Source organism: Eurypyga helias, unplaced genomic scaffold (genome assembly GCF_000690775.1).
Source record: "Eurypyga helias isolate BGI_N326 unplaced genomic scaffold, ASM69077v1 Scaffold13997, whole genome shotgun sequence".
Taxonomy (NCBI): Eukaryota; Metazoa; Chordata; class Aves; order Eurypygiformes; family Eurypygidae; genus Eurypyga; species Eurypyga helias.
Window position 1 is genome coordinate 1 of NW_010263747.1, and position 11,954 is coordinate 11,954.

Below are 11,954 nucleotides of genomic sequence, written 5' to 3' on the forward strand. Positions count from 1 at the left end.
ACCACCCCCTCACCCCCCACCCACCACTCCCTGAGTTTTCAGGATAGTTATGAAGATGGATGCTGAGGTAGAAATCCACTGAAATGAGTGTCCTTGCCACCCGTTAACTCACCGGAGAGCTCTACTCAATTTTTCATATGTCATTCTGTCATTTTTCTTCCTTTGTCCCCACATCTTTGCCAGAGTTTCTGATTTAACAACCCGAAAAATGCCTTGTCGCCTGTCTTCCCATTCCAGGATGCCACAGTTTTCTTCAGGAGAAAGGAGCAGATCTCTTACAAATTCCCACAAATGAGAATTCTGCAGGTCTTGAACAGGAAGAAGACACATTTTGTAAGTGTTTTCTTATTCATGCCAAACTACTAAAGCAGAATTTTATTTACTGTACATTTTGTTATCAGGTTGTGAATGTCTCAAACCAATTGTACTTATCTCACTTTAACTTTCAAAAATTCAGTTCATTGCATCTCTGTAACTGGCTTCAAATTACTTGCATCAGAAAAAAATGAATCAGTGTTATCCAAACACCTATGATGTTAGGATTTGTTTTTTTTTTTTTTTTTCACTCCAGAAACTAGTGAATTTTACTGTCTTGCAAAGTTTATGATACTCATAGCTTCTGTTCCACTGATCATCGATGACTTCAATACAAACACAATGTTTTTAAAGGCAATTTTCAAGTTCATTTAAAGTGTTTTAAGTGAAAGATTGTAATGAACACTAGATTACCTGAAAATAAGACAATAGTTTAAGGAGTTACAAAAGCTATTTCCCAGCATAACTAGACTCTTCTCTGTTATTTCAACTCAGTTCAAAAGTTTGTTTACGCGTCAGATGTGCAATAAATAATGGGACTCTACTAAAAGGCTGGTAGAGCAGCTATTGCCTTAACTTCAGTTTAGTTACTAGCTAATCAAGGTGCTGGGGATTAAATGGATGTTCAATCCCAACACTGACTGCAAGCATTTAAAAAACATGAGTCATTTTTTTTTGTGACACAAAGTCACAAGAGTAATGTAAGAATAATGAAAATTATAAAAATATCTGAGGTTTCTTGTTTGTTTTTCTGCATTTAGAGTATTTATGTTATTTTTTGCTTATGTTTTTCCAGTAACTCTGCCACTGGGATAGCTAGAAACACTTCAAAAAGGTAAACAGCAAAGGAAATGTGGCTTAAAGAAAAATGCCAAGTACCTCAAGTCTCATGACTGTGAGACCTGGCAGTAGCTAAAAGCCAAACAGTGAAATTTTATTTGTTTGTGGTGTCACTACAGTTTCTTTTGATAAGCACATGGAGTTCTCAGATTAGAGCAACATAACCTGTGTAATCTTAACTCCACTTCTGAGTTTCTGATATGTACTTACTTGTTCTACCATGACTGTGGCATTCTTGGCTATAGATGTTACCTGTCATCATGCATGTCTTATCGTGGGCTGGGACTGAATTGCAGAATAACGTGAGAAGTGAAGAAGGAAATCCCGAGTCTGGTGGCAACTTGGTCAAAAGGTCACCTATTCAAATGCCATGCAACATTAAGTCAAAGTGGGACTGTGAGCTCTGACTTTGTTTCATTAATAAAGCCCTAGTACAAAGGTCAACCCAAGTGAATAATTAACACACAACTGTATGGATTGCAGCACAAGAAAACATGAAATTTTTGTCAATGTTCTGTCTTGGTTTCTATTTGGAATATGGTGCATGATGTGCATGAATGAAATGTACCCCTCTCTGGTGTTCCTGAAGATTTCTTGGCTTAGTACTGTGGAGGGCTTCTAAAATGACAAAACTGCTTTAGCAGGCAACGTGCTTGCATAAATAAAAATGAAAGTATCTGTTGTATTCAGGATAATGAATGACTGCAATTGGAAGGATTATCAAAGTCTGCTAAAACTACTCATATGCAATCATAGAATAGGTGGGGTTAGGAAAGACCTTCAGTGGTCATGTGGTCCATGCCCCCTTCAATGTTCAAGGAACATCTTCAACTAGATGAGGTTTTCTCAGAGTCCTGTCCACCCTGACCTTGGATGTTTTCAGGGATGGGGCATCTACCACCCCACTGGGAAACCTGTTAAAGTGTTTCACCACTCTAGTGTTTACAGGAAATTATATATGCTTTGTACACACCTAATGTGAAGGGTGATCAGTGAAATCCTGTGAGTGATTACAAAAAGCCACACAGCCATTTCACTAGATGAACAGTGGTGGGCTAAAAATAACAAATCAGTGGAACTTTTGTGAAGATGAGTAGCAGTTTTATATTTTTATATCCCACTGTATGTATATTTCTAAGACCTGACCTCCAAGAGTTTATTTTATTGTGTGTGAAACCATAATATTCACAAAAAAGATGGGAGCAAGATGTCCATGTACATGCATGGCTAACTGATGGGCTTATGCTTTCAGTTATGAAGTTTTCATAGCATATTTGGAGTCTGCTGCTGGTCCAAATGAGCATCAGTTAGAACTGGTAAGACAGTACACTGGAACGTATTTTTTTCTGACTGCTTCTTTTCCCTGGAGTCTTTCTTGTCAAAGAATTTATTCAGTATTCTTCTATTGGCTGAAGGATTTGTCCAAGCAAGCATCCCACATTGCCAAAATCCTAATGTATAATGCAGGAAATACAGCCAGAAGCACTAATGCCCCAGAGCTGATTTGAGAGTTATTAGATTGTTAGAGCTGGTTGTTGTCAGAACTGAGAGAATACAGGATATTCTGATTGTGCTTAGAAGTAGTCAGAAAGCTGGTATTTTGCTAGCTTTACCCATTTGCCTCTTCAGCAGATAAATAGCAAGCTCAGCTGTGTTTAGAATCAACAGGATCTGTATTTCTGACTGTGTGTTAGTCCACCAGCTGTACCATCTCTTGCAAAAATTCAAGTATTCCCATGGGAATGAAGCCATGCTTCTGTCCTTTTGGAATCTATAAATAAAATAACAACTTTGCTGAGTGCCTGGCTTGCAGCCTTAGTGAATGTACAAAGGCTCCTGGGATCCTGCTTCCCTTCAAAATACTGATCTAGAAATGTTGGGATCTCTGCTAATCTTTACTTCTCTGCATACTTCAGGTATTTCAGGAAAAGCAGTAGAGAAGACATAAATGGCCTGGAATTTTTATTTTTAGAAATCTCATGAACTGCTAAACATTGCTAATCTTTGACTACAATGTGTTTCCTGTTGAATGGAACTTACTATGTACAAACAGGTTTACTTACAGTCCTTATTGGATGCCTTTGTTTCTTCTACATCAGTAAAAAAGGAAATGCCTAAAAGGGAAAAACATGCCCAGTGTTTGGTTCTTTTCTTCAGAAGAATAACTTCTGAACTGAAATTTAAAGCCAAGTCCTGGCCTTTTGCGCCATTGCTTGTGAATGTAGCTCAGAACAGGAATCACAGAATCACAGAATCACAGAATGGTTTGGGTTGGAAGGGACCTTAAAGATCATCTAGTTCCAACCCCCCTGCCATGGGCAGGGACACCTTCCACTAGACCAGGTTGCTCAAAGCCTCATCCAGCCTGGCCTTGAAGACATCCAGGGATGGGGCATCCTCAACATCTCTGGGCAACCTGTTCCAGTGCCTCACCACCCTCTCCGTGAAGAATTTCTTCCTGATATCTAATCTAAACCTCCCTGATTTCAATTTGTACCCATTACCCCTTGTCCTATCACTACAGGCCCTTGTAAAAAGTCCTCTCCCAGCACCCTTGTAGGCCCCCTTCAGATACTGGAAAGCTGCAATGAGGTCTCCTCGGAGCCTCCTCTTCTCCAGGCTGAACAAGCCCAGTTCTCGCAGCCTTTCGTCATAGGAGTTGTAGAAAGTGCAGACCATAAAACCATGAAATAATTTTTCAACTTTGCTGCTGCTAAAATGACTTGTCCCTCCCAATACTCGACACCTGTGGGTTGGAGTTTTTTGTAACTTCTGGAATTTTTTTTTATTACCCTTTGTATTGTGTCTGTAAGTCTCTATTCACATGATTCATGTATATTAAGTTTCCTTTCCCTCTGGTCCCTGTCCATTTGACTTTTGCTGTCACGTATATCGCATTTTCTCTCCCTTTTTTTACACTTAGATTTGTCCTTTCTCATTCAGGCCCTTGTCCCTTTAAAACTACTCCTGCTGTCTTCCCGCTTTCCTTCCCCTAAGTAAAAATAATCTCTACTGCTGGAAATTTTCATAGGGTTGGAACTTTCCTGCCTTAGTAGGACAGTATCATCTTTGTAAAAGAGTCCTTACAATCATAACACTTAAATAAATGCATTGCACATTACAAGTCTACATTCAAGGAATTTAATTCATGTTGTGAGTGTGTCATGCAAAATTGGGACAATTAGAATTAACTAGAATAACCCTGCTTGTGCAGCCATAGTTTGGTCCATTGCTTAAGTATGTTGTGCAAGGCCTGTGCACTCCTCAACGTGATATCTAAGCAGTCTCCATATGTTGCCTTTCTTCTTTCTGTGCTTGAGACTGTGAACCCCACATTTTCTGTTAGAGTGAAATTCAAACAAAAAAAGCAAAGTTTCTTGTTTTGTGTTTGATTTGTGAAACACTAACCATGCATCCTGATATTCTGTAAGATGAAATACAAGTATTCACCACAAATGCCTGCAGCATCCAGGAACTCTTCCTGGGTCATGTTGCACAGCTGTAAGCCGTCGATATTGAAGTGCGAAAAAGAAATGCAGTTGGCATCTAATTTGTAGTGATCACAACAAAACTGCAACCATTCGCAGACGTTGTGCTTACTCCAATTTTCTGGGTGGAGGGATGTCCAGAAAGAATAAGAATCTGCAACATATTTTAAAAGAAAGAGGAAGATTGCAATTCAAAACTCATGGTGCACTTCATTTTAATAGACGTATTTCAAGCGAAACTAATCCCGCCTCGTTCTTCGCTTACGACTGACATCTTCCTTCCTTATACCTCCTGAACACAGGAAGCACTGCCTTTTTCATTTTTCTGTCACCTATTGTCACAGCCTTATGTATTTCAAATATTCATATTAATTGTGTTAGATACTTCAAGAGAAAGTGCTTACATGTGGGAAAAAAAAAAGGAAAATGAGCCTCTTAAAATGTCAATTCAAAAAAATTTTAAAAGGTCAGAGTGAGAACATTTGTGAAAACTTAGCACTCTTTGGTAAAAAGGAGCGATTCATTCCTAGACTAAAATAACCTCAGGTCTAAGATTTGAAAGCACTCTCATTCAAAGGCAACTAGCTACACTGTGTCAGGTGGGTAGGTAGCATTAATTTATTACTATCTTTATTATAATACCAGCAAGTTCCTTCACTCATTTAATCTAATATAATATTGTTAATGTTGTCATAGGGAATATTTTTTATTAGATTAGAAACTGAAAAATGTATTACTCAGCTCACTTAACAGTTCAGAAACATTTCTGACAAATAAAATGAAGGGTAAAAGAGCTTCTAAGTAAACCTGCCAGCAATTGTAACCTAAAACTACATGACCAATTAAATACTTTAAAATAATTATATAATGAACTATCAAATAAATAAAGAAATAAGAATTAAAATAGTTAAAATAATTTAAAATTAATATTTTAACTATTAATTATGTAAAACCTAGGCCTGGCATGAGAAACCTATATGCCACAGCTAACGATCATAATCTGTGACTCAGACACTTTTTCACTAAGATCAAAACTCAGGCCCCTGTTATTGAAGCTGGTTGGACTTACAGTGATGGGCACATTCTTGAAAAAGCTCTGCTTTTTTATTCTGTGAGCTAGAATGCTACATGCATGCAGAAGGCCAATCTTACAGTCTTCTGTTGGATGTCTGCATATGCAGCAACCTTTTTTAGGTGATTAGAAGAATAGGCAATTGCAAAAATGAGTGCTTTCTGTATCCATTCAGATAATGTTTAGGGAAAACAAAATTGAAGCCTGTAACTTGGAATCACTGTTTTCATTCATTCATTACTCAATTTGCTTCTATTATTTTAAACTTCTTAATGATTACTAGTAACTTCTCTCAAGTGAGATTCTTAAGCAGTTACAGGAATCTCAGCCTCGAGAGATTATTGCTTTAGGAGCTTTAAGGATTCTAAATTGATTTTTAATATATTATTATATCACTGGAGTGGTGCAGTTACAAAAGAGTAAATTGCAATAGAAAGGCAATCAAACACGTAAATAAATAGTGTAAAGAAACTGGAAATGGTTTAGTTTATTTTCACATTTCACAGCATCTTACACTTGGCATATTTCACAGTTTCTTAGTCCAGTCATCCTTTATTTATCACTTTGTTTTCAGATTAATCCTCAAAATTTAATTTTAGGCATTGCTTCTATGAATTGTAATTCCAAATAGGTTATGATAGCACTACCATCCAAGTGAATTGTATCCGTTGTTTGTCTAGACAGCCAACACAGAGTGCAAAATGGTGCATAGACTGGATGAGTTTCTACAGTGAAATTAATTCAAAAGGTACTAAATTGTGACAGCATAACTGAAATATGGATCTTGCATCCTACGTGGCTCCTGTAAAGTGATTAATGCTTCTAATTATAAGTCCTAAAAGTTTACAAAGGAATTTGTGGTTGCTTTCATGAATCATTCCCATGCTATAAATATCTTCATATGTATGCACATACACAATTAATGTAATACTCAATGCTGTGTTTTCAACCCTGAGATGATACTGTGACATCCTAGCAAAGCCAAGAGCTAGGCAGAAGCTCTGGGTCTGACTTTTGGGACCATACCTTGAGGATATTTGAATCTCAGAGCTTATTTAGCTCCTGATTTAAAAGGAAAATCAAATGATCTTGACATTGGATTGAATTTATGAGCTCTGCAGTCTGCACCACCTGGCTATGTCAGTCTGAAGGCTTCCTTGGGGGTGGAGAATGAGAGTTCTGGGAGCACCAGGCTCAGCACGTTTCCCCCAGGAAAAAAATAATAGCTTAAAAATTAGGCTTGAGCTCTATGGAAATCCCAGCTTGAGAGGCTGCTCAAGAAAAGGAGAAGGCTGAATTGATCCCTTTCTGATCTAGGCATACTTATTTTTAATCCTCTGCCAACAGCCTCCAGCCCCTTTAGAACATCACCACATCTGGAGACAGATTTACTGGCTGAGGATAAAACCCTGTGGGGTGGGGGGTGAATCCAGCCCTGTGTTTCGCGGGCTGCTCCATGAACTGCTGCAGCAAGCCAGCCTGTATCTGCGAGCAATATGCAGCCAAGTGACAGGGTCACAGCTTTGTTTTCTGTGTACAAGAGCGTTGGATTGCTCATTTTCTTCTACCTTAAGGCAACATGAAAGAAAAGCAGAACTATCGATTCTGTCATTCCACAGTGAATAGCCTTGAAATATTTTGGCCATTGGTCTTGAAACTTTGACTTGATTGTGACAAATGTCAGCTTTACCAGCAATATTTATATTGCCATATAAATGGCACAGCATGTTTCCTTCATGGAATAGCACTCATATGGGTTAGTACCCTTGTATGTTTTGGCTTTGGAGAGGTTCAGAGAATTTATTTCTTTTGTAAATAATATTGCAGGGGTCCATGAAGCACTGTTGTGTATGATGAGCATGTAAAAAGTGCTGATGCCAAGGCCTCGCCTTTGAGTGTGCTCTTGACTTTGATTTATCATGTTAGTGTTAAGCATCCAGGTTGCTTCCTTGTCTGGATTGAAAGAAACACAGGTATTATGCCACTGAGGAAGAAAAATGGGCCAAAGACAAAGGCTCTACAAAAGGTTATCTTTTAGAGAAAAAGAAAAGGGCATTAGAATTTCATACCACCATACAAAAACCTAAGGGCAAAGCTATGCCGTAAGATAAAGTGGTGGCAGTTAGATCCCCCAGTGGCAGACGTGCCACAATTGTGCCTAATACTACAACTTGAGGGCAGGGGAGGATGTTACCTGGCAGAATGATGATGGAGGGTTGAGAAGAAAGCATAGAACTCAGACCTTTCCCTTTTAACCATTTTAATGTGATTTCCACAGCCTGTTCATCTGCATTGACTCTCTTATTGTACTTCTCCTTAAGCCTGAGGGGGATAGGGGAGGATGTGATTTTATCAGTGGAGACCAGCAAAGCTGTGGAAAGCAGTAGGTTCAAGAATGCAGGCCAAAGACAAGACAGCTGAGGTTTTCCTGGGATACACTGATTTCTGCATGGCATATGCAGGCAAGCTAATACAGCATATGTTCTTACAACAGGGGGAAGTACTTCTATCGGCCATAACAAAACTGAATGGTCTGTTTATATGTAGCCCAGTTTTAACACAGGGCAGGCAGATCATTCCTATGTAATTTGGCCCATCTATTTTGTCAGTTGGAAAATAAATATTTCATTTAGGCATAATGTTTTAATTTTTGGAGTTAGAAGTTCTGTTTTTTCTGTATTATTTCACCCTTTTCACACAGTGCTGGAAAAGAAGAAATGAAAATGACACAATACTTTTAGAGTCACAGCTTTTAACTTCCTCTACTTTGTATTTTAAAAAAAATAAAAATGCTCCCAAACATAGATATTGATATATTGTGGTTTGCATAAAATAAAAGCATTAAAATGACCAATGTGGTAACCGTAAGGGCAAACCAATACTTCTCATAGGAACGAGGATGGCTGCACTGTCACAGACTAAAGTACCTCTAAGCCAGGGTCCTGCTTCTTATTGTGTTTGCTGGAAAAATGTCACATTTTTGGAGAAAGTGTTATAGAAACTTAATTCAGGCTCGTGCATAAATACACTAGTGCTCTTTCTAGCACAGGACCTGATGCCAGCCACAGCCTGTTAATCAGTGGTCTTCATCTGTTTCTTTCTAGGCAGTCTTGCCATCCCTTTTTCATCTGTTTAACTTTGAACTTCTTCTTTTTGTTTCCAGCAAGTACAGAACAGGTTTTCCAAAGACACAGGGACCACAATCCTGAAGAAAGTGTAGGTTGACTGTTATTATGCTGACCTACATTCTTCTCTGGCTTCGGAGCAAAGTACTTTTCTGTTGAAGGGTTGCTTGTGCAATGCTAGTGGCACTGTAGCAGTAGTTTTATTTGTGTGTGCTAGGCATGTCAAATGTACTCCTTGGCTGCTGTGGAGAAAATGATAAGAGAGCTCACAGGTTGGTTTAAATTTGATTCAGGAGAGAAATTATTGTAAACATGAAGAACTCCTGGAAAGCCTAAAAGCATCAAAAATTGAGCAATAGAAAACATGAGTAATAAGAAAAATAGCTCCTACCCTGGTCAGAAAAGAATGATTATTTCCTCAGCTCAGCTTTGCTTACAAAGATGCAGTCCAACCTGCCTGTTGCACAAACCTGTGTGTCTTAAGACCTGAGGGAGCTTTGCGCTTAGCTACAAGTGGAGTTCAGTGAAATGAATTGCTGGGGTATAGGTTCTGCACCACTGTTTGCTTGGATGAATTCAGAGCTGCGCAGCTGTAGAATCACAGACCTTATACTGGTAACAACAGACTGCAGCTAGAAATTGTCAAAATGCCTCAGATGAGCTGCTTTGCCTTTGGCAAATGCTGATCTGGTATCAGAAGTTTCTTTGGGGTTTTTTCAATTTCAGGGTGGTGCATTTTGTGTCTGGGTGGGGTTTTTTTGTTTGTTTAAAGAAGTGGAGAAAGATTGAATAACAGGAAAATCTACACTAAAACAAAACAAAAAAACAACTACAAAAAAACCAAACCAAACCAAACCAACAAAACCAAAAGAAGAATTATTCTGACTGATCCAAAATTAGCTTTAAACAGAATCACACCACATATTTTAAAATGCATGTTTAAATTTTAAAATAGAATACTTTCTGCGATTGCAAATGAAATTCAGATTTGAGTTCTAACTTGGAATAAAAACTAATACTAAACCAGTATGTTTTCTAAAAAAATAGGAATTTAATTTCTGCAGGGCTTTACATACAGTCATTTTGTTGAAGCAAGAAGATTTACATTCTACCTCTTATGTCAAACTCAGCAACAAGGAAACAAAACACTATGTCCTCAGTGGTAATGGGTTAGCACCATCAGAAGCCATGTGGAAAGTTCTGTTCTTTATTACTTAAACTGTTCCTTGTCAGGAAAGGCCTTTTCTGTAAGATCAGCTGTGCTCTTATTTAAGAGGACAAATATAGTTTTGCAAGAGAGAAATATTGCATAAAACTGTATTTTTTTACCAGTTCTCCCTGAAAATTTGGCTCAGTAACGTTGAATGACTTGTGCTACCTTTCTTTTTGGAGCCTGTTGAATGATTCAGCCTGAGTGTAAAGAGGAATATTGGGACTGTTCAGAAATTTAAACCAATGGTTTAGAAGGGAGAAGATTTAAGTAACATGTACCGGTTACTTAAGCTTCTGAACAGGGACCTGGACTCACACCAAGACATTTGGAATGAATTCCTTCAAACAGAGTTGGTATTCCTGTATGAGATGCATGGCCTGGTAAAGTGTAGACTTTCTGTATACACAGTTGGAGGATTGAATGCTTAATATTGGTAAATTCTGCAGTGCAGAACTCTTGTATGGTTATGGACGCATTTCTACAGCCATACAGTTCTCTGCTGGCTTTCAGAACCCCAGGTTTTGCATTTATCTGGTCACTGACATTCATTACAAAAGTGCAGAGCTTTTGAGGAACCAAAGATCTCCCAAATTAAATTAGTCTTCTGTTATATAGCTGAAGTTCTCTGTTGTGGCAATGTTTTTCAGTGACAAATGCTGGATTTCAAGCAGACTTGGTAAATGAAAGGAGTCAAGAATTTGAGGCCATATTTGTCCTGCCCTTCCTGATCAGCCCTGCTGTCCTTTGGAAGTTCCTGCTCGCATTAGGTGTATTATGTTTTCAAATGAGGGGAAAGCATCGGTTCAACACAATGCAAAACAGAACTAAAGTCACTCCTTGTTACTACGCTTCCTGTGCACCTTTATCTTGCATGGCTGGTGATATGCTTGAAAAGTAAGGCTAAAATCAGAACGAATGTAATAGGAGGCTCTGGAGCAGGTTCAGAATCTGTAGCCTGTTTGCTGCTTGATTAGTCCTGAAGGAATCAAATTCAAACCATCCTTGACTTTTTTATACTTTACTTGTTTTCTACTGGAGTCTATCTACATACCTTTCTGATGATTGCAGGTGGCACAGTCATCTTCGGTTGTCCCAAATAACTCTGTCCAAGACATCAGGGAATCACAAACCACTGTGTTTGACAGCAACATGCTCTGAGTTACTGAGTCCAGCATCACCTTCAGGTATTAATACATTAATTGAAAGTTAAAAGATAATATTAAAGACTGAAGTTATAATGCTACAGGCATTATTCCCTTGCTGTGTATATATATATAGATCTTATGAGGTACCATTGCCCACCTTCAGCTGAAACTAATGATGTTCTGAAAACTGCCGTGAAGAAAAGAACTGAGAAATTCAGGAGCAATGCAGTTGATGAGCATACCACAGGTAGATTTACAGTAAAAATTATTGTAATGACACATTCCTAGAAACTTGATAATGTGATTCATGTATATAAAAATAAGAGTGAGGAATAAAACATAAAATAATTAGAAACATGTAGATGAGATTAACATAATGGTTTAAGGAGACCATAGGTAAAAAATTTTGAGCAAGCCCTCATACAAATATATGAAAAACCATTGTTCTGGCCATAAGGATAGTCACTTTGTCCATAAGGCACTGCCACAGATGTCAGCCAGTCCAGAGTATGAGGAAATTAACAAAGACTGAGAAAAAAAATAGTGGTTTTAGGAGAAATTAGAAACTGAGGACTTATGTAAAAAACAGGTTGTATACTCCACGGAAGAAGGTTTTTCCACCAAAAGTGAGATGACTGAAGAATGAAGTAGTTGAGAACTGGCGATATTTCAGTGAAAGAAATGAGGGACTAAGGAAAACATGTTCTGTGATATGAACTAAAGTAGGTACAGAAGAAGGGAAATTTTGTCATCCCT

At 38.2% G+C, this 11,954-nt stretch overlaps 1 protein-coding gene across 1 annotated transcript; it reads right to left on the reverse strand.

Moving 5' to 3' along the window:
- Positions 1-108: 108 nt before the first annotated feature.
- Positions 109-11,228, reverse strand: ELF5 (E74-like factor 5 (ets domain transcription factor)). Its single transcript, XM_010156174.1, has 5 exons — positions 11,105-11,228; positions 4,564-4,797; positions 3,219-3,269; positions 1,366-1,512; positions 109-308 (listed from the first exon to the last, which is right to left on the reverse strand). Exons 1-5 carry the CDS (start codon positions 11,226-11,228, stop codon positions 109-111), a joined length of 756 nt encoding a protein of 251 aa, XP_010154476.1.
- Between the last annotated feature and the right edge of the window lie 726 nt (positions 11,229-11,954).